Source organism: Arachis ipaensis, chromosome B01 (assembly GCF_000816755.2).
Source record: "Arachis ipaensis cultivar K30076 chromosome B01, Araip1.1, whole genome shotgun sequence".
In the NCBI taxonomy this organism is placed as follows: Eukaryota; Viridiplantae; Streptophyta; class Magnoliopsida; order Fabales; family Fabaceae; genus Arachis; species Arachis ipaensis.
This window is the reverse complement of record NC_029785.2, coordinates 110,277,652-110,304,595: the sequence shown is the minus strand read 5'-3', so window position 1 is coordinate 110,304,595 and position 26,944 is coordinate 110,277,652. Positions and strand designations below refer to the sequence as shown.

General features: G+C 35.9%; 2 protein-coding genes across 2 annotated transcripts; one reads left to right on the top strand and one right to left on the bottom strand.

The window, feature by feature from the left end:
• LOC107610836 (alpha carbonic anhydrase 8-like) lies at positions 13,649-13,960 on the bottom strand. The gene has a single exon (XM_016312831.1). The coding sequence runs from the start codon at positions 13,958-13,960 to the stop codon at positions 13,649-13,651; it is 312 nt and encodes a 103-aa protein (XP_016168317.1).
• LOC107610843 lies at positions 23,485-24,099 on the top strand. Its single transcript, XM_016312837.1, has one exon. The coding sequence runs from the start codon at positions 23,485-23,487 to the stop codon at positions 24,097-24,099; it is 615 nt and encodes a 204-aa protein (XP_016168323.1).

Sequence of the window (26,944 nt, the reverse complement as noted above, 5' to 3'; positions counted from 1 at the left end):
CCTTTATATATTATTTAATTTTAAAATATACTCTTTATTTTATAAATTAATATTCTATTATTAATTAATCATCATTTATATTTTCATAACTGTATCGTTAACGAGTAAAAACAACAACAAAAATAGAATTTTCATTACTAATTTGATTTCTAAACTTTTAAGTTTAGAATTTTTTTTCGTTGTTTTGATCAATTCGATGCCTAAATGATGAGAAAATTGTGTTTGTCGTTAATCCAATCAATTTAATTTGACACTAATCGATTGTTAAGTAATAATATGTGTCAAATAATTCGACTGAAAATTAGTATTAATCGATAAAATGCCTTATGATTTCCACTTCAAGAAAACTACAATCCAAATAGTTATTAACAATGCGAAGAGGCTGAAGAAGGAAAACCACGGTTCTGCATAGATCTTTCCTTTATCTTTGTTTCAAGGCATATTTGATCCAGAGATTTTAACATCTTCTTTAATTCTCTTCTCAATCTCAACAAAATTTTCTCAGTTTTTTTGTCATTTTGTTGCTTACTGATTCTTTCTGGTCAAAGCTACCCACAAATCGGGTCTTTCTTTATTTGATCCGAAGCATAGAAAGATTTTTTTATGTTTTAAAAATATTATTTTAATTAACAAACCTAAATTTCTATTTTTCGGGTGTCTCAGATTGGCTAGGGATCGCTATTCATTTCTTCCTTTAAAAAATAATTAGGTGTTTATGTTATTTGTGGTAGGAAGAGGATAAAGACAAAAGATACCCCATTGCCTCCGCCTGAAATTGATTGATAAAATATTGGTCCTTAATGATTGTAGTATTTGACCCCTGAAGTTTACAGAAGGCTTAGAGAAAGGGGGTTTGAATCTATGGCCTTCTTTTGCTTTAATAAACTGATCCTTTGTTACCCAATTTAAACTTGATTTCTGTTTGAACTGTGCAGCGAAAAATTTAAGAGACAATTTTATTTTGTCTCATAAAATAAGAAAACAGAATAGCGAGAGAGGGAAGAAGTTGACACAATCATGTATTCTGGTTCAATTGCTTTGTGCTATGCAACCTATATCCAGTCTCCACCACAACAGTGGTGAAATTTTCACTATAGTCAAACTATTACATACACCAATTTTCTAGGATTCACAATCCTATTTAGACACATAAATTTCTTCCGAAACTTGACTTGGTTATGCAAATACCTAACTCTTTACACTAAGTGCTTACCCAACTTAGCAAGGGAAACCTCACTAGTACAAGACACAAGACAGAAAATTACAACCAAAGTAAATCTGAAATCACTCTTAGCTTTTTTCTCAAGTGTTTCACTCAGCCTTTTTCACTCTTAGGCTTTTTCTCAATGTCTCTCTTTCAGCCTTTTACCTCTCAAAGATATTACAGAAAGATATACATCGAAACTGAAATACAAAATTGTAAAACATGAAGGAGATTGATGTATAACAGCTTAAACACTATGACCAAAACCCAACAGCAGAACTCAAAACTTCATTCTTCATCTTGGCAGAGTGCTCCCTTTAGTGTAGGTGCAATGCTTCCAAGACTTCAAAACTTAGTAGTGAGATTTCACACACAGCTCTCTATTTGGGTTCTCTTTCCTTATTCAAAACAGAGAAGCAATTTTCTTTTTGTACTTTGTGCCAATTCACGGTTTAGATTTTTCCTTAAGTCAACTCTTTGAACTCTGAGCTCTCTTAGCTTGTCATATCACTTTCTTCATTTAACCCCTAAATTAGGGATTTTAAAGCTGGTTCTTTTTGCTTGACTGAAGACCTCAGAGCAACAAAAAAGTTATTCAATGGTAAACCCAAATCCAAACCCTTGAGATAGTGCTTTATTCCCAAAAAAATATTTGAGCTTTTAATTTACAACAGTGATTATCAGAAATCACTTTCTCTATATATCCCAAATTGACGTTGCAGAACTTTGAAGAAGGAGTGAAGAAAATAAATTGCATGCAAATGGAAATAAATCACCTTTATCTTCTGACTTAGCTTAGCTTGCTTTGATTAGGGCGATTAGACATTTGCTTTTATGATTTACCTTTCTCTTTCTTTCTTCTCTGGTGAATGAACCAAGAAGAAGCTTTCGCTCTTTCTTCATGAGTCTGACCGAAGTAATCAATGTGAACGTTGGCTTTGGATGGCTTCAACTTGAATGAGCAACTTGGGCTTGGATTGGCTTCTTCCCATTCAGCCCGAGTGATTTCTTTGTCACACAACATTTGGGCTTTGTTTGTGAATTTCGCACACTTTAGCAGCTTCTGTTTCTTTGTTCCATTTGTTTGGGCTGCTGCTATTTATTTTTTTGGCCTGCAATACTTAGCAAAAGCTAATCAAATAAACAATTGGGTATTTAACCCAACAAATAATGTTTGTCATCAGCATTAAACTAATTGCATTCTTATCTCAACAATCTCCTCCTTGATGAAAACATAATTTCAAGGGATACAATCAAAGTAATTGATATAAACAAAATAATGTACTTCCTTTTGATGTCATTTGACAATTTTGATGTGCTCCCCCTGACTTTGTGCTTCTTCAATTTTCTGTTCACATATAGATATGGAGAACACAACTATGCTCCGCATGCAAGTAGCACAAATATTCACATTTGATACACATTATGAAGAGACAAAATTACACTTCAGAAAATCATGTAAAACCAAGGAACAAAATAGAGCATATTATCGAAATCAACAAAATTGCACAAACCAGAGCATATCAACAAAATCAACCAATTTGTCAAGCTATAAACTAGAGCATGTACTAGTCAAGCTATAACAATCAAGCTGTTAAGGCAAAGTTTAGATAACTAGATGAACCAATCAACAAAGTAAAGCAGTGGTTAAAATGTTTACAGTCATCCAAGATAAGATGAAGTGAAAAATAAACTACAATAGATCCATGAGACAATTATCCAAAAAAATTAAAATAGAAACAGAAATAGAAGAGACATCTTTAAGCATCCGAACCATCCTCCTCAGAATGAGCAGGCTCTTCAGGATCAGAAGCCACATTGTCATCATCAAGGGTGTTTTCACTGAATTTCATGAGAACTACCACCCTATCTCTAAACTTTCTGAGGTAGTTTTCGTGCTTGGCAGCCAGTTTTCTCTACTCTTTGCTTAAGGTAATCAGATGGTTGGATTGAGGGACAAATTTCTGTACCACATCCTTCACCACTCCATATAGAAGTGATTTATGTCCAGTAGAAGCTGAAGTCCTATAGGCAGATGGAGGAGTAGATTCCTCTGACTCATAGTCGTCATCATCATCATCAAGGACCACCTTTTCAGTTCGAGTGGTCCCTTTTTCTACTGTTTCACTGAACCACCACCTTTTAGATATGAGTGTTTATTTTCATATGTCTCATTTGATAAGTCAACACCAAAATGTTAAAAAATGCAAGTTAAGAACATGCCATAAAGAAGAGCTTTATCTTTCTCACTTCTAATGCAATCAAACATATACCTTACCATTAAGTATGCAAAAGAAATTCAGATTTTGTGAGAATAGCATATAAAACCATAGTGTCACAGAAAGATACTCTTTGATAAGAACCACTCTGAGGAAGAATAATGTGGTTCACTATACGATGTAGCTGAGCCCGAAGATAACCCAGGGCTTTGTGAGTTGGTGTGAGACCATCAATTAGAGAGATATTTTCACACACAACAGCCATAGCATCTCTATAGGAAATGCCTAACCCTTCATCCCATTTACCAGAGGTATAAGCACATGCACTAACATCAGTATATTTTAGAATGTCACTTATGGTTTCTTCATTCAAAACAAGGTCACGACCTTTCACAAATGAGTGAATGCTGCCCTCATAGTAGGTCAAATTTGCATAGAACTCTTTAACTAAGACTGGGTAGATAGGTTTTTTGATTTTGAAAATATGGTTCCAGTCCAAAAATTGAAGATGTTGAGTTTGAAAATTAATAATATAGATGATGACAAACATTTGGTGTTTGGGTTGAAAGCCCAATTATATCTGTGACTTGTGTGTTTAGTGTGCAGGAAATTAATTAAATCACATTGGCCCAAGAAGAATGAAAATAAGCCCAAAATGAGTCTAGCCCATTTACACAAGTTCATGAAAATAATTGTTCATCACTAAATTTCCATCTGAGATGAAAAGAATGCTTCAGGGATCAAAGAAAGCAATTGGCCCAAGAAGAGATCCAAGTCCATTCAATCAATTTGAATTGGCAGCTAACCAAGTAATTCAAACACCATTTGCATCTGAACTAATCCCCTCTCCACTAAGCCAACTCTCTGTTCTCTTTCTTCTCTTCCCTCACCCACGCATGACAAGATGGCTATACTAGGGTTCACATCCTAGAAGAAAAAGGTGTTAACTACAAAGAAGAAAGAAGAAGAAATCAGATCTAAGGCATTATCAGAAAATTTTTCCATTTGTGGTACCCCAAAGTAGCTTGCTGAAGCTTCCTTCTCCCTCATACCCATTTCTAGAAAAATAAAAAAATGGAGGTTATAAAGTTTTACTGTAGATCAACAGTCAAGAAAGGAACTTGGAGCCAAAGCAAGAATAAATAGTTGAGATCTTTGAAGATATTGGAAAAAGAATGAAAGAGAAGATGGAAGGTATGAATGCATGAAATCTGAAATCTTTGCTACAGTCCCGTCTCTCTTTTGCGTAGCTACTGCTCTGATTTTGTGAGAACAAGAAGCTGACTTTGTGAAGTAAGCCCTAGGTGTTGAGACAGAGTTGATACAAATAGGAAAATCACTTCAGTTTGATAGCAAGGAGAGAGAACCAGAATCTGAGTTGCATTGAGAGCATTCCCTGTGAGAGTTCAACGCTTTGGACTGTGTTTCTGCATCAAGAAACATACCGCCAAAATGAAGAACAATCATAGAAGGTTCTAAAGTTGGTTCATCTGATAGCTTTAAGGCTGTGATCATCATCTCCTTCATGGTTTACTGGTTTATTATTTTGTTTCAATGTTTATCTTTCTCTATTTTCTCTTGAGTAGAAAAAGGCATAAATGTGAAGCATTTGAAAAAGCCAAATAGAGAGAAAAGAAAAAGAGAGAAACTTAGAAAGAAAAGCCAAAGTTGATTTCAGATTTCTATTTGTTTGTAATCTGTTTTGCATCTTGTATCTGATGTATCCCTTGCTAAGTTGGGTAAGAACTTAGTGTAGTGAGAGTCTAGGATGTTACCTAGCCAAATCAAGCTTATGTTGAAGTTTGGTTTGTCCCAGATAGGATTATGTTGAGTCCTAGGGATTTGGTTTTTGTAACACCTAAAAGTATAGTGAAAATTCTACCAACGTTGTGTTGGAAACTGGATGCAGGTTGCATTGCATAGAGCAACTGAACCAGGATATATGCTAGTGCCATTTTCTTCTTCTCTGCGCTATTTTTTCTCTCTGCAATTTATGAGACAAAACTAAATTATCTCCTGCACAATCCTTCACGCAGACAAATAGAAGCAAAGTTTCATTTCTTAGTTTTAAGGGTTAATCAATCAACTTAAAAGAAGGCCATAGATTCAACCCCCCTTCTCTAGGCCATCAAAAACCTTCAATTGGTATTAAGAGCTAGGTCTCAAGAATCAAGCTTCACAGCTTGGAGGAAAGGTCCAATGGCAAACAACATGGGTGCAACTACTGTGGCCTACACTTTAACAGAGGGTCAGTCAAATAATAGGCCTCCTTTCTTCAATGGAAAGAACTATGCTTCTTGGAAAGAAAGGATGCAGATTTTCATTCAATCTATAGACTACAACTTATGGAAGATCATTGTGAGTGGTCCTAAGATTCCTACTAAGACAAGTGCTGATGGAGTGGTGACTCCAAAAGAAGAGGCCGAATGGAATGATAAAGACAAAAAGAGGTCGAGTTAAATACCAAAGCCATCAACTTGATGCACTGTGCTATCATCTTTGAGGAGTATAGAAAGGTATCTAGATGCAAGACGGCAAAAGAAATCTGGAAGAAACTCCAAGTTACACACGAGGGCACCAAACAAGTCAAAGAAACAAGGATTGATATGCTGTGAAAAGAATATGAGATGTTCACCATGAAGGATGGAGAAAGCATTGATGAGATGTTTGAGAGATTCACAATCATCATCAACAGCCTTAATGCTATGGGTTTGACACACACTGAACAAACTCTAGTGAGAAAAGTCCTTAGAAGCCTTACAAAAGAGTGGGAAACAAAAGCCACTGTCCTAATCGAAAGCAACAACTTGAGTCCTTTAACCTATGATGAGTTGAGAGGAAAATTCTTAGCATATGAAGCCACACATACTAGCCAAGACACAAAGAAAAAAGGAGTGGCCCTAAAATCAAAATTTGAGTCTAGGGAAAGTGATTTAAGTGACAGTTTTTCAGATGACGAACTTGTCTTTTTTGCTAGGAGATTAAGAAGGCTAATGAGGAGTAAAGGCAAGTACAAAGGATCAAGTTCAAAGGAGCAAAAGAAGGATCTCAGCAAGGTCACTTGGCATCACTACAATGAGGGGGGACATTTCAAGTTTAACTGCCTAAAACTCAAGAAAGAGGACAAGGCTAAGAACGAAAAGAAGAAAGTACTCACGACTTCTTAGGAGGATCTAGAGAATGATTCGGATGAGGAAGATGACTCCAAATATGAAGCTCAAGTCTGTTTCATGGCTGGTGAAGATCAACTAGAAGAGGTAAAATTACTATGACTTATCTCTTGAAGAATTACATGTTATTGTTGATGATCTCACTCACCATTTTGAAAAATTGCTGAAGAAATACAACAAATGCAAATCTGAAAATGAAGATTTAAAAGCTGAAAATGAGTTTTTGAAAGAAAAAGTGAAGGAGACTGAATGTGATTTTGATCTTGTTGAAGAAAATAGATTTTTAAAGTCTGAAATTAAAAAATTCAAAGGAAAACACACGGTTGACGCTTCACAAGAACTGATTGCAGAAAATGAAAGATTAAATGAAATGATTAAAGGGTTGAATAATGATTTAGCAAAATTTACACATAGTTCCAGCAACTTGGACAAATTACTTGCTAATCAAAGACCATTATTTGAAAAATCTGGTTTGGGTTATGTGACAAAGGATGATGCAGTTTTTGAAAAATTATTCACTAAAACCGAAGCATCAAACTCAAAGACAAAACCCTCATTTGAAATTTCTGGTCTGAGTTACTCAACTAAAACTGATGCTAGTTTTGAAAAACCATTTTTTTGATAAAAATGCATCATCTTCAAAGACTGAATCATTGTCCAAAAATTTTAGTCTTGGTTATTTCACTAACAATGAGGTTGTTTTTTTAAAAACCACACTTTAACAAAAGTGCCTCATATTCAAGAACCAAATCTGTTTCAAATAATTCTGGTTTGGGATATGTTGCAAAAACAGGTGCAGTTGCTAAAAATCAATTATTCCAAGGAAATGCACCTTACTAAAAAACCAGAAAATTTCAAACCTTTAATCACTTTCAGCACCATATCTTAAATCAATTTGAGCATCATAATATCAATTACTTTCAGCATCATGCAATAAAAAATTATTGTTCTAATTGCAATAAAAATGGTCATTCTTCCCCTCAATGTTTTATTGACAAAAGAATTGTAAGAAATAAAACATACAAGGTTGTTTGTGATTTTAATGCACTTGGGCAACCAAGTTGGATTGATTTCAAAGGATCCAAATTAATTTGGATACCTAAGGTTTCTTGAAATTCTATGCAGATTTGCCTAGCATCCAAGAATAAGAAAGATATGTGGTACTTGGATAGCGGATGCTCGAGGCACATGACTGGAATGTCAACTTTCTTCATCAAACTAAATAAGTATGATGGAGGTTTTGTGACCTTTGGAGATGATGAAAAAGGTAAAATTGTTACTGTTGAAAAAGTAGGTAACAATCACTCTATTTTCGTTGATGATGTCTTTTTGGTTAATGGTTTAAGGCATAATCTTTTGAGTATAAGTCAATTGTATGATTTGGGTTATTTGGTGATTTTTAAAAGATTGGAATGTCGTATTGTGAATGAAGAGACCAATGATGTATTGTTTATAGCTAAGCTTTGTGATAATGTGTATAGACTTACACTTGATGAACTAAAGGATCAAAATGTAGCTTGTTTTCACTCTAAAGAATCTGAAAAGTGGTTATGACACATAAGATTAGGTCATGTTAGTATGTTTCAAATAAACAAGCTTGTCAAGAAAGGATTAGTAAGAGGTCTTTCTTTGATAAAATTTGACAAAGATATCACTTGTGATGCTTGTCAAATGGGAAAACAAACAAAGAGTTCATTTAAATCAAAGGAAGACATTTCTACAAAAAGACTACTTGAATTGCTACATATTGATTTATTTGGTCCAACAAGAACTCAAAGCTTAGGTGGTAAACACTATGGTTTAGTAATTGTGGATGACTATTCTAGGTTTGGTTGGTTTTATTTCTTTCACACAAAAATGAAGCCTTTTCGGCCTTTGAAATTTTTAGCAAGAAAGTTCAAAATGGAAAGGATTTAAAGATCACCTCAATAAGAAGTGATAATGGAACTGAATTTGAAAACCAATTATTTGAATCCTTTTGTGAAGAATTTAAAATATCACACAACTTCTCTTGTCCAAGGACACCACAACAAAATGGTGTTGGGAAAAGAAGAAACAGAAGTATTCAAGAAATGACAAGAGCCATGCTCTATGAGAGTAATGTTCCAAAATTTCTTTGGGCTAAAGCAGTTAACACAACTTGCCACATTTTGAATAGAACCATCATAAGAAAATTTTTGAGGAAAACACCTTATGAACTTTGGAAAGGTCACCCACTAAATTTAAATTACTTGCATATCTTTGGATGCAAATATTTTGTTCTAAATAACAAAGATAATTTGGAAAAATTTGATTCAAAAGCATATGAGTATTTATTTGTAGGATACTCCACGAATAGTAAAGCATATAGAGTTTATCATCAAGATGCTAGAATAATTGAGGAGTCCATACATGTTACATTTTGCGATACTAACTTGGTTCAAAGTATTTTGGAGGATTGTGATGCAGGAAATCAGACTCAAAAGGATGATGGAAAGGGCCAAAATCACGAGAGTGAAAATTCAGAACTAAATGAATTTGAAACTATAGCTGCAGAAAATCCTGCACGAGACAATTCTATTTTGTTTCATGAATCTGGTGAAAATCTTGAAACCACCAGTTCATTGCATTCCTCAGTGACCGAATCTACTTCTAAATCCATAAGACCTTGTGAATGGAGATTCCTCAAGAACTATCCTCAGAAGTTTGTCATTGGGGATGTCTCACAAGGTGTCAAAACTCGCTTCTTCACTAGAAAAGCAAATGAAGAAACAAACATTGCTTTTCTCTCTCAAATGGAGCCTCAAAACATCAAGGATGATCTTGATGATCCCTCTTGGGTAAAGACAATGGAGAAAGAGCTTCAAGAATTTGAAAAGAACCAAGTTTGGACACTTGTGGCAAATCCAAATAGAAAGAAAGTGACCGACACCAAGTGGATATTTCAGAACAAGCTAGGAGAGGATGGTAGCATTGCAAGAAACAAAGCAAGGCTAGTGGCACAAGGATATGACCAAGAGGAAGGAATAGACTTTGATGAATCCTTTGCCCCTGTTGCCCGAATAGAAGCCATAAGACTTCTTCTAGCTTATGCTGCTTATTGTGGTTTTAAATTGTATCAAATGGATGTGAAATGTGCATTCTTGAATGGTGTGATAGATAAAGAAGTGTATGTGGCACAGTCACCTGGTTTTGAAAATAAGAAATTTCCTAACCATGTTTTCAAACTATCAAAAGCTCTCTATGGTTTAAGGCAAGCTCCTAGAGCTTGGTATGAGAGATTTAGCTCTTTTCTTTTGAAAAATGGTTTTCAAAGAGGCACAACAGACACTACTCTATTAAGAATTCTAATAATTCTTTTATTCTAGTCCAAATTTATGTTGATGACATTATTTTTGGATCAGCCAATGAATCTCTTTATACTGAATTTAGAAAACTCATGACAAGTGAATTTGACATGAGCATGATGGGTGAACTTAATTTTTTTTCTTGGGCTTCAAATTAAGCAAACTGAAAATGGTATTTTTATTCATCAATAAAAGTGTGCCAAGGAACTAGTTAAGAAATTTGGTATGGAAAATGCCAAACCCATGGGAACTCCCATGCACCCTAATTCAAAATTAGAAAAGGGAGAAACTGAGAAAGATGTTGATGAGACTAGGTATAGAGGAATAATTGGATCTCTCATGTACCTAACTTCTTCTAGACTTGACATTGTTCAAAGTGTTGGAATGTGTTATAGATTACAAGCAAAACCTAAAGAATCACATCTTTCAGCAGTTAAAAGGATCATTAGATATGTTCATGTCACATCTAATTTTGGTCTATGGTATCCTAAGATTGATGACTTTTCTGCAGTTGGTTATTATGATGCAGACTTTGCTGGAGACAGAATTGATAGAAGAAGTACATCTGGCATTTGCTATTTTCTGGGCAAATCTTTGAATGTTTGGTCAAGTAAGAAGCAGTCCATTGTGGCTCTCTCAAATGCAGAAGCCGAATACATTGCTGCATCTTCTTGCTGTTCCCAATTGTTGTGGTTGAAAACACAATTAGCTGATTATAAATTGAATGCTGATAATATTTTCTTGTTTTGTGATAACATGACTTCCATTAATATTTCTAAAAATCCTATTTTGCACTGTAGAACAAAACACATTGAAGTGAGTTTTCACTCAATTAGGAAACATGTTCAAAAAGAAAATATAAGTATTCAATTTGTTAAATCAGAAGAACAATTGGCTGATATATTTACTAAACCTCTGGCTGAAGACAGATTTTGTAAATTAAGAACAATTTTAGGCATTATGGGTTATGATTCTTTGTTTTGATTGCGCTAATGTCTTGTTTGAGAGTTTTGTTTTGCAGGTGAAAGAGATTTTTATTGGATAAGATATGAGTGATCTGAATTTTTGAAGTGTAGAAAAAGACATGGACCATGCTGGAATCTTATTACACATGTGATTACTTTTGTTTTTTTTGAAACTCTTTTTGGTCCATATGAGTTTTTACCAAGGATTGGTCTTTGCACATCGTGAATTTTTCTTTATTTGATATTTTTTTTGTATTGGTAGTACTACTTTCTCATAACTATGGTGTTGCTGGTTGAAATATGACCTTCATTTCTCTTCTAATTTTTTATATTTCAAGATGCAACATTTAGTTTTTGTAGGTTCTGTTCTCTATTTTATTTTTATCCACCTTGATGACAAAAGAGGGAGAAAAATGTATATATGAGGCTGATAAAGCATAAGGCTTACTGAGATTATTGGATATCAGTTTTGATCAGTTTTGATTAGTCTTGTGTTTGTGAATTGACTTGTGTTTGTGAACTGAATTTATTTGATTTTAAGTCATTTGAACTTTATGGACTTATGTGCTATTTTTTTATGTTGTGCTTATACTTGTGCTGCTGAATTGTTGCTTACATGCTGCCATAGTTTGCAACATGTGCTTGTATGGATTATTATACTTTTGTGCAACCATAGAATTATAGATAAGCATGTATATATATTGGATTATTATGTTGGCATTATTGTTTGTATCCTCAAGTTAAGTGATAAGCATTCATTAAGGGGGAGCAACTCTTATGAAAGAGAGGGGAAGCACATCAAGTTAATCTGGATTCATCAAAGGGAAGTCTCTGAACCTTTTCTAATTTTATTCCTTTGATTATTACCTCATATATAATGTTTGTCATCAACGGGAGATTGTTGAGTTTGAAAATTAATAATACTGATGATGACAAACATTTGGTGTTTGGGTTGAAAGCCCAATTATATCTGTGACTAGTGTGTTTAGTGTGCAGGAAATTAATTAAATCACACTGGCTCAAGAAGAATGAAAATAAGTCCAAAATGAGTCTAGCCCATTTACACAAGTTCATGAAAATAATTGTTCATCACTAAATTCCCATCTGAGATGAAAAGAATGCTTTAGGGATCAAAGAAAGCAATTGGACCAAGAAGAGATCCAAGTCCATTCAATCAATTTGAATTGGCAGCTAACCAAGTAATTCAAACCCCATTTCCATCTGAACTAATCATTTCTCCACTAAACTAACTCTCTGTTCTCTTTCTTCTCTTCTCTCACCCACGCATGACAAGATGGCTATGCTAGGGTTCACATCCTAGAAGAAAAAGGTGTTAGCTATAAAGAAGAAAGAAGAAGAAATCAGACCTAAGGCATTATCAGAAAATATTTTCATTTGTGGTACCCCAAAGTAGCTTGCTGAAGCTTCTTTCTCCCTCATACCCATTTTTGAAAAAATAAAGAAAATGGAGGTTATGAAGTTGTACTGTGGATCAATAGTCAAGAAAGAAACTTGGAGCTAAAGCAAGAATAAATGGTTCAGATCTTTGAAGATATTGGAAAAAGGATGAAAGAGAAGATGGAAGGTATGAATCCATGAAATCTGAAATCTCTGCTACAATCCCATCTCTCTTCTGCGTAGCTGCTGCTCCGATTTTGTGAAAACAAGAAGCTGACTTTTTGAAGTAAGCCCTAGGTGTTGAGACAGAGCTGATACAAATAGGAAAATCACTTCAGTTTGATAGCAAGGAGAGAAAACCAGAATTTGAGTTGCATTGAGAGCATTCCATGTGAGAGTTCAACACTTTGGACTGTGTTTCTACATGAAAAAATATACTGCCAAAATGAAGAACAATTATAGAGAGTTCTGAAGTTGGTTCATCTGATAGCTTTAAGGCTGTGATCATCATATCCTTCATGGTTTACTGGTTTATTATTCTGTTTCAATGTTTATCTTTCTCTGTTTTCTCTTGAGTGGAAAAAGGCATAAATATGAAACATTTAAAAAAGCTAAATAGAGAGAAAAGGCAAAGAGAGAAACTTGGAAAGAAAAGCCAAAGTTAATTTCAGATTTCTATTTGTTTGTAATCTATTTTGCATCTTGTATCTGATGTATCCCTTGCTAAGTTGGGTAAGTACTTAGTGTAGTGAGAGTCTAGGATGTTGCCTAGCCAAATCAAGCTTATGTTAAAGTTTGGTTTGTCCTAGATAGGATTATGTTGAGTCCTAGGGATTTGGTGTTTGTAACACTTGAAAGTATAGTGAAAATTCCACCAAAGTTGTGGTGGAGACTGGATGCAGGTTGCATTGCATAGAGCGACTGAACCAGGATATATGCTGGTGCCATTTTCTTCTTCTCTATACTATTTTGTCTCTCTGTGATTTATGAGACAAAACTAAATTGTCTCCTGCACAATCCTTCACGTAGACGAATAGAATCAAAGTTTTATTTCTTGGTTTTAAGGGTTAATCAATCAACTTAAAAGAAGGCCATAGATTCAACTTCCCTTCTCTAGGCCATCAAAAACCTTCCGAAGATTATCAACAAAAATAAAACCTTTCTATTTCAGGGATGGTAAATTAGTAAGAAAAGTAGGACAGATGGTACGATGAACAACAATACCTTCATAGAAATCATTATTCATTGCAGATCGAAAATGGTGAGGGTTGTAGTTAGAGTAAGAGGTCATGAATTGTGCTTTGTATTCAAAAAGGTCAATGGAAGGCTCTTTAATCGAGTTGAGAGGGTGATAAGGGTTACCTCCTTAAGAATGCTGAGGTGCTGAACTTGGCTTAGGTCGCAATGGTTCAGGCGCTGGCTCCTCAGCTACTGGTTGCTTCCCCTTTGAAGTGCTTGGTTTCAAGGGAGCACTTGGTGGAGCCGATGGCTTAGAAGAAGATGGATACCTTGGAGTTGTTTTGGTGTGTGCCATTGGGTCGGTGTGAGGAGGAGAGGTTGAAGGAGACGGTGATGGTGTGAATGTCTGATCTTTGGAGCGAGGAGAAGTTCTAGGTTTTTCAGGGAGTTTGAGGATTTTGGCCCTTGGACTCTTTTGAATCACGGTTTTCTTACTCATTGGTGTGAAAAAAATTTTGAATCAACCAAAGAACTAATGGTAGTGGGAAAGAAACGAAGAGGTAGTGGAAGGAGTTATGAAGAGAGAGAGGTTTGGTAACTGCACCAAGAAAAGAAGTTTGTTGAAAACATGCAACTGCATCACCTATGATTAGACCTTGAAAAGACTTGACATCATAAAAAATGATTTGATTTTATTAAGAAAAACTAGATAAAACAAAACTAATTTAAAAATTGAAACCTTTTTTACTAAATGACAAAATACAAATTCACACATAGATGATGTAACACTCATTGGGCCTAGAGATGATAGAATTTAAGGAAAAATGTTGGACCACAATAACTCTGAACTGAAAGGTTGGCACAGAAGATTCTGAACATGCCATTGTGCCCAGAAAATAATATTTAGAATGATGGTTCTTCATTTGCCCAGAATTGTCTCATCCCAACCTGAGAGACAAAAACTTCAACAAGCACATCAGCAGGATGCAAATAAGAAATCATAATTTAAATCCCTAAATTTGTCCTAAGTTTGCAAAATCTGTCTTTAGCTAGAGGTTTAGTGAAAATATCCGCTAATTGATCTTCTGATTTAACAAATTGAATGCTAATATTCTCTTTCTGAACATGTTCCCTTATTGAGTAAAATCTCACCTCAATATGTTTAGTTCTAGAGTGCAAGACTAGATTTTTGGAAATTTTATAGCACTCATATTGTCACACAAAAGGAGAATATTTTCAGCATTTAATTTATAATCAGCAAGTTGGGTTTTCAACCAAATAAGCTTAGAGCAATAAGAGGTAGCAGATATATACTCAGCCACTACAGTAGATAATGCCACTGTAGACTGCTTCTTACTTGACTAGACATTTAGGGACTTTCCAAGAAAACAACATATGCCTGATGTACTTCTTCTATCCACTCTATCTCCGGCAAAGTCTGTGTCACAATAACCAATTGCAGAAAATTCATTAGACTTAGGATACCATAAACCAAAATTGGATGTGCCATGAACATATCTAATAATCCTCTTAACTACAAAAAGATGTGATTCTTTCGATTTTGATTGGAATCTTGAACACATTCCAATACTTTGTACAATATCGGGTCTACATGAAGTTAGGTACATAAGAGATCCAATTATTCCTCTATACTTAGTCTCATCAACATCTTTCTAAGTTTCACCATTTTCTAACTTTCAGTTAGGGTGCATGGGTATTCGCATGAGTTTGGCATTTCCCATACCAAACTTCTTAACTAATTTTTTGGTATACTTCTCTTGATGAATAAAAATACCATTTTCAGTTTGCTTTATTTGAATCCCAAAGAAGAAGTTAAGTTCACCCATCATACTCATGTCAAATTCACTTGTCATGAGTTTTCCAAATTCAGTACAAAGGGTCTCATTTGCTGATCCAAATATAATGTCATCAACAAAAATTTGGACTAAAATGAAAGAATCATTAGAATTTTTAATAAATAGAGAAGTGTCTGTGGTGCCTCTTTGAAATCTATTTTTTAAGAGAAAAGAACTAAGTCTTTCATACCAAGCTCTATGTGCTTATCTTAGTCCATGAAGAGCTTTTGAGAGTTTGAAAACATGATTAGTAAATTTCTTATTTTCAAAACAAGGTGGCTGAGTCACATACACTTCTCTATCTATTACACTATTTAAAAATGCACATTTCACATCTATTTGGTACAATTTTGAACCACAATGAGCAGCATAGGCTAGTAGAAGTCTTATGGCTTCCATTCGGGCAATAGGGACAAAGGATTCATCAAAGTCTATCCCTTCCTCTTGATCATGTCCTTGTGCCACTAATCTTGCTTTATTTCTAGCAATGCTTCCATCTTCACCCAACTTGTTTCTGAAAATTCACCTGGTGCCAATCACTTTCTTTCCATTTGACTTTGGAACAAGTGTCCAAACTTGATTCTTTTCAAATTCATGAAGCTCTTCCTCCATAGCTTTTACCAAAGAGGGGTCATCAAGTGCTTCCTTGATGTTTTGTGGCTCCATTTGAGAGAGAAAATCTATGTTTGATTCTTCATTTACTTTTCTTGTGGAGAATCGAGTTTTGACACCTTGAGAAACGTCCCCAATGACAAATTCCTGTGGATAATTCTTTAAATCTCCACTCACAGGATCTAGTGGACTTGGGAGCAGATTCTGTCACTGAAGGATCCAAGGAACTGGTATTTTCTGAAATTTTTCCTATTTTAGAAGACAAAATAGAATTATTTCCTGCAGCAACAATTTCATATTCAGGTGGCCCAAAAATTTCTTTCTCTTAATTTTAGGCTTCTCCTTTGTTGCCTTGAACCAGATTTCTTACATCACAATCTTCCAAGATACTTTGAACTAAGTTAGTATCACAGATTGTAACATGTATGGACTCCTCAATAATTCTACCATCTTGATGATAAACTCTATATGCTTTACTAGTTGTGGAATATCCTACGAATAAGCATTCATATGCCTTTGGATCAAATTTTCCTAGATTTTCTATTTTTTAGGACAAAACATTTGCATCCAAAAATATGTAAGTAATTTAAATTTGGTGGGTGACCTTTCCAAAGTTCATAAGGAGTTTTCTTCAAAAATTTCCTTATGATGGTTCTATTCAAAATGTGGCAAGCCGTGTTAATAGCTTCAGCCCAAAGAAAATTTGGAACATTACTTTCACAAAGCGTAGCTCTTGTCATTTCTTGAATACTTTGGTTTCTTCTTTCAACAACACCATTTTGTTGCAGTGTTCTTGGACAAGAGAAATTGTGTGATATTTCAAATTCCTCACAAAAAGATTCAAATGATTGATTTTCGAATTCAGTTCGATTATCACTTCTTATTGAGGCAATCTTTAAATCCTTTTCATTTTGAATTTTGTTGCTAAAATTTTCAAAAGCCGAGAATGCATCATTTTTGTGTGCAAAAAATAAAATCCAGCCAAACCTTGTGTAGGCATCCACAATCACCAAACCATAATGTTTACCACCTAAGCTTTGAGTTCTTGTTGGACCAAATAAGTCAATATGTAGCAATTCTAGTGATCTTTTAGTAGAGATGTCTTCCTTTGATTTAAATGAGTTATTTGTTTGTTTTTCCATTTGACAAGCATCACAAGTGATCTCTTTGTCAAATTTTATCAAAAGAAGACCTCTTACTAATCCCTTCTTGACTAGCTTGTTTATTTGAAACATGTTAGCATGGCCCAATCTTTTGTTCCATAGCCACTTTTCAGATTCTTTGGAATGAAAACAAGCCACATTTTGATTATTTAGTTCATCAAGAGTGAGACCATACATATTATCACAACGATTTGCTATGAATAGCACTTCATTGGATTTTTCACTCACCACTCGTTATTCTAATCTTTTGAATATAACCAACTAACCCAAGTCGCATAGTTGACTTATACTCAAAAGATTATGCCTCATACCATCAACCAAAAAGACATCATCAATGAAAGTAGAATGATTATTACCTACTTTTCCAACAACGGTGATTTTACCTTTTCCATCATCTCCAAAGGTCACATACCCTCCATCATACTTGTTGAGTTTGATGAAGAAGGTTGACCTTCCAGTCATGTGCCTAGAGTATCCACTATCCAAGTAACACATATCTTTCTTCTTCTTGGATGCTAAGCAAATCTGCATACAATCTCAAGTAACCTTAGGTATCCAAATTAATTTGGATCCTTTAAAGTTAATCCACCTTGGTTGCCCAAGTGCATTAAAATCACAAACAATATTATAAGTTTGGTTTCCTACTCTTCTTTTTTTAATAAAATATTGTGAGTAAGAGTGACCAATTTTCTTACTATTAAAGCAATGATTTCCTAATGCATGTTGCTGAAATTGATGTAAGTTTTGATGCTAGAAATAATTAAATGACTGAGTTTTTCTAGTTTTTTAGAAATGGACATTTCTTTTGACAAAGTCATTATTGTTATTAATGTTTCTTTTTGCAAATGCATTCAAACCAAAATTTTTGAAAGCATATGGGCTTTTTGAATAAGAAGTTCTTTTATGAAATTGTGGGTTTTTTAAAGCACTCTCATTGTTTGAGACATAGCCCAGACCTGATTCGTTTGGTGTTGGTTCGGTTCTTGAAGATGATGTAGTTTCATCAAGATAAGATTTTTTAAATTCCTCTTCATATGAGGGAGAATATCTGATGAGAGAGTTATTGCCGGTTTAGAATTAATCAAAACATGAATCACTTCATTAATAGCATAGTCCAAACCAACAATGAACTCTCACAATCAAATTTTAAATTCAAAAGATATCACAATCAATACAAAATAACCACGAGTTTTAATTCCCGGGTCGTCTTCCCTCAGAGTTGTAATGAAATGCTCAATTATTAGCTATAGGAGATTTGGGGGTTTTGATTATAAGAGGCAAGAAATTAAAATGGCAAGTAATTAAATGAAAAGTAAGTAAAAGCAATGAAAATAGAAATTAAATGGCAAAAAGGGCTCTTGGCAAGAAATGGGGAATTAAGGATTCCTATCCTAGTTATGGACCACAAACATGGTAATTGTGTAGAATTAATCCTAATTAGTCAATCCTAACATCGAGGATTAGTCAAAAGGGCATAATTGATCTCAATCCACAAGTCCTAGCCAACTCTATTAATGGAAGGCTTAGAGTTAGTAGAAACCAAATCAACTAACAATCCTCACACAATGTAGAATAGACATCCACCACTAAAGTTCACCTAATTACCCAATTTCCCAACCAAGAGTGTGAAAAACTAGGCAAAAATCCAACCAAGCATTTTATCAAACACTTAGAAGACATAAAAAGAAAGCATGGTAAAATAACAAAGAATAATAAATTCTACAACTACCATATGGATGAAAACAATAATAACAACTAAATTAAACAATAAGAAACATAAAACATGAACTGCATTAATTAAAATTAAAAGTAACAAAGTGTCATAAACATAAAGGAACAAAGGAAGGGATTAACAAGTAGAAGTAAAGAACAAAGATGCAATAACAATAAATGACAAAGAAAACTAAATGAAAACAAGAATTAAACCTAAATCTAAGGGAGATCTAACCTAATCTACCCTAATTCTAAAGAGAAGGGAGAGCTTCTCTCTCTAGAATATGACTTAAAGCATGTTTCTAATCTACCCTAATTGCTCCCCCCTTCATTCCTCTTCACTTTGGCTTGAAATAGCTTCAAAAATGAGTTGGACTGGGTTTTGGAGGCCCAGAATTTGCCCCCAGCGATTTGCAATTAATGAGTTCATGTGACAAGGGTCACGCGTATGCGTCACCTAGCAAAATTCATCCTCACGCGTATGCGTGGGTGATGACAAGTCATCTTATGCTAGTTTTACAAGCATTTTTCATTAGTTTCATTAGGTTTTATGCACTTTCTTGCACAATAAGTAAGTAACTGGAGTGGATTTTCATGATTATGTTGAATCAATCAAACATCATTTAATTTACACAAAATCATAGGTTTTATGCTAGAATTAATTGATTTTATAAATGATGCAAGATCTTGTAATTTTGGTGAGACTTTGATGTATTTGTTTGGTTGATGAATAGGTATAAAGATAAAGGAAAAGAATGAGAAAGCACAAATTGAGCTCAAACAGAGGAAAGAAGGATTTTTGGGTACACTTTGAAGTTTGAGCACGCTTTGGACCTTAAGCCATGCTTTAAAAAGCGTGGCCCATGACATTAAAGCATTGCACTCAAAGCAAAACAAAGGAGTAGCGTTCAAAAGTGTGCACGTAGCGTTCACTTTTGTGAACGTTTTCGTGACACTCAACCAAGGGAGCAAACGTAGCGCACCAAGAGGAAGGCGCACCAAGACATGCCAAGGCACAGCGTTCAAAGAAGTGAACGCTACGTTGCCTTTCTTCAAATTTTTCGTGACTCTTGGTGAGGGAGCAAGGCGCATCAAATCTCACAAGGAGCGTTCGAAATGGTGAACGTAACGCTCCATCAAGATGCACCAAATGGTGCAGCAAAGGCCAAGGAGTAGTGTTCAAAGATATGAACGCTATATTCACTTCTCTTACCTTTCTCGTGGAGCTTGGCTTGGAAACAAGGGAACAAAGCCCAGCGCTCAAGGAAGGCAACGGAGCGCTACACTGGAGCTGCCCAACGCGCACCAAAATTGCTAGCCAAGGAAGCAAGCGTTTGAAAAAGTGAACATGACGTTCACTAGAGCAAACGTTTTCGTGCTTCTCATGGGGTGGAAGGCTCAGCATCAAGTGTAGCATTCACAATTTGAACGTAGCGTTCACTAGGCAAGAGGGCTTGGCACGTGACAAGGCACACAAGGCAAGAGTGAATGTAGCGTTCACAAAACCCAACTGAACGCTCCCCTGGGAGCTAACCACATACACCATGACCCTTGCCAATTGAACCAAAGCCAACCGGACCCATCTTTCTTCAAATCCAAAAATCAAAAGGCCCACTCCAAGCTTTGAAGACCAAAATAAAAAGTGTATATATAGGAGTTAATTTGATTTGCAAAGGACCCTTAGCTCATTTTAGTTTTTCACTTTTAATTTTCATTTGGAATTTGGGAATTGGGATTGGATCTATTTGCTTTCTGTTTTCATTTTCTTTCTTCTGCAACTTCTACTTTCTGTTTTGGGTTTTTGAATTGAGATTGAAGAACTCCATTGATTTTGGATTTGAGAATCATCTTTGCTTTTCTTTCATATATTTTTGGGAATTGAAGAATTGGATCTAAGTTTCTTTGCTGTTTTCATTTTCATTTTCATTTTCATTTTCTTCTGCAATTTCTTTTCTGCTTGGTCAAGGGAGTAATTGAGATCTAGATATGCTTTCTGATCTCATTGCTCTTTTTTGATCTTCAATTTCTCTTTTAGAATTTCATAATTGAGTTAATTTTTCTTGCTATTTGTTTCTTCAAGCAATTTTACATTTCTGTTTGGCTGCTGAGCTGAATCTCTTCATCTCATAGCTCTCTGATTCACTTTATCTTGCATTTTCTTGTTCAATTCTGAATCCCAGTACCCAAATCCCTTTACTCTTCAAGCAATTTACATTTCTTAGCAATTTAGATTCAGCAATTTACATTTCTTTCACTTTAAGTTTCTGAAATTTACTTTTCTTGCAATTTAAGTTTCAGCTCTTTTACTTTCTTGCACTTTAAGTTTCTACAATTTACATCTTCAACACCTTTAGATTCAGCCAATTTTCATTTTGCACTTTTATTTACTTGCAATTTAGCTTCTGTTAATCAAGTTTCACTCAAATCATCAAATATTTGCTTAACTAAATTTATCACCTAACTAAAATTACTCAATCCATCAATCCCTATGGGATCGACCTCACTCTTGTGAGTAGTTACTACTTGATGCGACCCGGTATACTTGTCGGTGAGTTTGTGTGGAATCGTTTTTCCCTCATCAAGTTTTTGGCACCGTTGCTGGGGATTGATTAAGGTTGACAATGATTAAGTAGGGTGATAATCTAGATTAAGCATTTTCTTTTTATTTTTTTTACTAAGCACACTAACTGTTTGAGTTTTTGTTTAAGCTAACATTCACCTCACTCTAGCAGTATAGTGTTTTATCTTGGTTTCTGGTTTTGTGTTTTATGTCAGGAGGAAGAAGAGGTGAATCCACATCTTATAACCTTGACGAGAGAACCCTCCAAAGATTGAGAAGAGAAGCAAGAGGGAAATGAGTTATTGGTGAAGAGGAATCAACGGAGGAAGATCGAGTAATGGATGATAACATTCCAGATCCAACTGATGGTATGGCCAACAACAATGGCCAGCCTCAGAGAAGAGTCTTAGCATCCTACACTATTTCGAACCCAAAGAATTGTGGGAGTAGCATCCTGACCCCCAATGTCAATGCCAATAACTTTGAACTCAAGCCTCAATTGATTACCCTGGTTCAAAACAATTGTCAATATGGAGGAAGTGCTGCTGAAGATCCAAACCAACACCTCTCTGTGTTTTAAAAAATCTGTGACACTGTCAAAACCAATGGAGTCAATCCTGATATCTATAAGCTTCTTTTATTCTCATTTTCACTGAGAGACAAAGCCACACATTGGTTAGAAACCTTCCCTAAAGAGAGTATTACCTGCTGGGATGACTTGGTTAGCAAATTCTTAGCCAAATTCTATCCACCTCAAAGACTCATCGAGCTAAAAACTGATGTGCAAACCTTCAGACAGCAAGAAGGAGAGTCATTATATGAAGCTTGGGAGAGGTACAAAGCTCTAATCAGAAGGTGTCCAGAGGGAATGTTCAGTGAATGGGTGGAGTTGCAGAATTTCTATGAAGGCTTGTCCTTACCTTCAAGAAAAGCTTTGGATTATTCATCAGGAGGATCTTTGCAAATGATGAAAACTGCTCAAGAGGCACATGATCTCATAGACATGGTGGCCAACAATGAGTATTTCTACTCCTCTGAAAGGCAAGCAGCTCCAAAGAAGGGTGTATTTGAGCTTGAAGGAGTTGATACTATATTAGCTCAGAACAGACTCATGCACCAGCAGCTCCAACAACAAATTAAAACAATGTCAAAGAGGATGGATGGATTGCAACTCGCAGCAGTGAGCACAACTAACCAACCACCAGTGGTGTGGGGACAGCAAGAGGAAAACTATGAAGAGCAGCAGCAAGAGCAAGTGTAGTACATGCAAAATCAAGGTTCTGGATCAACTGACTTCCATGGAGATACCTACAACTCATCCTGGAGAAATCACCCCAATCTGAAATGGGGAGAGAGCCAAAACCAGCAGCCTTGGCAAAGAAACTCAAACCAAAACAACTTCAGAAACACAAACCATCAAAACCATCAAAACACTAACCAAAATCCATTCAGAAAACCACAAAACAACCAACCCCAATCCAGCTACTATCCATCCAATAACCCATCCACTAACCAAAATAACTATCACTCACCCTCAACATCCTATAATCAACCATAACCACCCCAGGAATCCCAAAGGATCTCCAACTTGGAGATGATGATGGAAAAGATGATCAAGCACCAGGAATTGGCCAACAAAAACCATGAAGCTTCACTGTGGAATCTAGAAAGGTAAATTGGTCAATTATCCAAACAAATAGCGGCTGAGAGACCAACAAATTCATTACCAAGTGACACCATTCCTAACCCCAAGGAAGAATGAAAAACCATCCAATTAAGGAGTGGATGAACCTTGGTAAACGACAAGAGGCCAGCTGAGAAAAAAACTAACAAGAAGCCTGTGGAGAATGATGTTGGCAACAAAAAGTAAGAAGGAGAAAAAGACAAGCAAGACCAAGAGAAGCTCAAGGAGAAAAAGGAACCTCAGGCTTTAAAAAAGGGAAAGCAAGCTATTGAGGAACAATCACAAGAGCAGAGGAAGGAGGAGAAGCCATACACTCCCTCCATTCTATATCCTCAAAGGTTTAACAGAGAGCTTAAAGATCAACAGTTCTCCAAGTTCCTAGAAGTGTTTAAGAAGCTAGAGATCAACATCCCACTTGCTGAAGCTCTGGAACAAATGCCTCTATATACAAAATTCCTCAAAGAGCTCATCAATAAGAAAAGGAGCTGGAATGAGAAAGAGACAGTGATCCTAACACAAGAATGTAGTGTTGTCATCCAAAGAGGTCTTCCTCCAAAGCTCAAAGATCCAGGAAGCTTCATCCTATCCTGCACTATAGGCAACAGAACATTGGACGAGGCTCTCTGTGACTTAGGAGCCAACATCAATTTAATGCCCCTGTCACTAATGAAGAAGCTTGCAATAGAGGAAGTCAAGCCCACCAGGATGTCACTCCAAATGGCTGACAGATCACTCAAGATACCAAATGGGGTTGTGAAAAATTTATTAGTGAAGATTGGAGAATTCATTTTCCCTGCTGACTTTGTTATCCTGGACATGGAAGAAGAGGGACACAGTTCAATCATATTGGGACGACCTTTCTTAGCAACAACAAGAGCCATCATTGATGTGGAGAAAGGGGAGATGACCCTCAGGGTGCATGATGAAAAGATGATCATCAATGTCTTCAAGGCCATGCAATATCCTCTAGAGAAGGAAAAGCACATGAGAGTGGAAATGATAGAAAAAGTGGAGGAGGAGCTACTGAAAGATGACAACCAGGAGGAATAAGAAGAGGAAATAGAAGTGGAACAAGAGTTCATAGAAGAGGAAGTGGTAGAGATCTCCTTTGAAAGCAAGGCAGAGGAGAAGCCAAAACAAGAGTTAAAACCTCTCCCCCCTTATCTCAAGTATGTATTTCTTGGAGAAGCAGAGGCCCTGCCAGTGATCATAAACTCCTCCTTGAACATAGAAGAAGAAATAAAGCTGATTGAAGTGTTGAAAGCTCACAAGACTGCCTTGGGTTGGACAATTAATGATATCAAGGGCATAAGCCCTGCCATTTATATGCATAAAATTCTATTGGAGGAAGATTTAAGGCCTGTAGTTCAACCTCAGAGAAGACTTAACTCAACCATGAAGGAGGTGGTTCAAAAAGAGGTGATGAAGCTATGGAATGCTGGAATCATATACCCAATCTCTGACAGCTCTTGGGTGAGCCCAGTATAGGTTGTGCCAAAGAAGGGAGGAATGACAATAATTTCCAATGAGAAGAATGAGTTAATTCCCACCAGAACAGTGACTGGGTGGAGGATGTTCATAGATTATAGAAGATTGAATGATGCTACAAGGAAAGATCATTTTCCTCTTCCATTCATCGACCAGATGCTGAAAAGATTGGCTGGCCATGCCTATTATTGCTTCCTGGATGGCTATTCTGGGTACAATCAAATAGTGGTGGATCCCAAGGATCAAGAAAAGACTTCCTTCACCTGCCCATTTGAAGTCTTTGCTTACAGAAGGATGCCCTTTGGACTATGCAATGCCCCTGCAACTGTTCAAAGGTGTATGCTTTCTATATTTTCTGACATGGTGGAAAAGTTTTTAGAAGTCTTCATGGATGATTTTTCTGTCTTTGGAAATTTATTTAACACTTGCTTATATCATTTAACTCTTGTTTTGAAAAGATGTCAAGAAACTAATCTGGTATTGAATTGGGAGAAATGCCATTTCATGGTTCCTGAAGGGATAGTTCTTGGGCATAAGGTTTCAAGCAAAGGTATAGAAGTTGACAAAGCAAAAATAGAAATCATTGAAAAGCTTCCTATACCTGTTAATGTGAAAGCAGTAAGGAGTTTTCTTGGACATGCTGGTTTTTACAGGAGGTTCATCAAAGATTTTTCAAAAATAGCAAAACCATTGAGCAATTCGCTAATGATTGATAATTCTTTCATCTTTGATGACAATTGCAAGCATGCATTTGAAACTTTAAAGAGAAAACTCATTACAGCACCCATTATCACACCCCCAGATTGGGAATTACCTTTTGAACTTATGTGTGATGCAAGTGACTTTGCAATTGGTGCTGTATTGGGGTAGAAGAAAGACAAACTGCATCATGTTATATACTAAGCTAGCAAGGTGTTGAATGAAGCACAGAAAAATTATACCAACACTGAGAAAGAGCTCAATTGTATATGCATTTGATAAATTTAGACAATACTTGATTGGTTCAAAGGTTATAGTATATACTGATCATGCTGCTCTCAAGTATCTCATGTTTAAACAGGATTCAAAGCCAAGGTTTATTAGGTGGGTGTTGCTGTTACAAGAATTTGACATTGAAGTGAGAGATAGGAAAGGGAATAAAAATCAAGTAGCAGACCATTTGTCAAGGATATCACAAGAAGCTGATCAAGCTCCACATTCAGTGAATGAAAGCTTTCCAGATGAACACCTCTTACAAATCCAACAAGCTCCCTGGTTTGCAGACATTGCAAACTACAAGGTTGGAAGGAAGATTTCCCAAGAATTCACCAAGCAACAAGTGAAGAAGCTGCTCAATGAGGCTAAAAAATTCTTATGGGATGAACCATTCCTATTCAAGAGGTACCCAGATGGAATGATTAGGAAATGTGTTCCTGAGAGTGAGATGAAATACATACTATGGCATTGTCATAGTTCAGCTTAGGGTGGACACTTTGGACCAGAAAGAACAGCTGCCAAAGTACTTCAAAGTGGATTTTATTGGCCAACCATCTTCAAGGATGCTAGAGAGTTTGTTCATCAATGTAATGAGTGCCAAAGAGCTGGAGGATTAACAAGAAAGAATGAGATGCCTCAGAACTACATCTTGGAGGTAGAACTCTTTGATCTTTGGGGAATAGATTTTATGGGCCCCTTTCCACCCTCATATTCTTTCAAATACATAATTGTGGCAGTAGAGTATGTCTCAAAGTGGGTGGAAGCCATAGCAACAATCACATGTGATGCACAAATTGTCCTTCAATTCCTTAAGAAGCACATTTTTACTAGATATGGAGTGCCTAAGGGTCTTATCAGTGATGGTGGTAGTCATTTTTGCAACAAACAGATGGAGAAATTACTTCACAAATATGGGGTGATGCATAAAGTAGCTACACCATATCATCCACAGAACAATGGCCAAGCAGAGCTTGCAAATAGGGAGTTGAAAAGGATTTTGGAGAAAACAGTGGGAAGCAAAAGAAAGGATTGGGCCAGAAAATTAGAAGATGCTCTCTAAGCATATAGAACAGCATTCAAAACTCCTATTGGGAAGTCTCCTTTCCAGTTGTTATATGGCAAATCTTGTCACCTTCCTGTAGAGCTTAAGCACAAAGCTTTCTGGGCCACTAAACTCCTCAACCTTGATTCTCAAGCAGCAGGAGAGAAGAGGTTATTGCGATTAAATGAGTTGGATGAGTTTAGACTGGAAGCCTATGAAAATTCTAAGATATACAAGGAAAAAGCTAAGAGATGGCATGACAAAAGGATCTCAAAGAAGGAGTTCAAACCAGGACAACAAGTGCTCTTGTATAACTCCAGACTCAAGGTTTTCCCTGGAAAACTCAAGTCTAAATGGACTGGTCCCTACTTGGTGAAAAAGGTTCTTCCT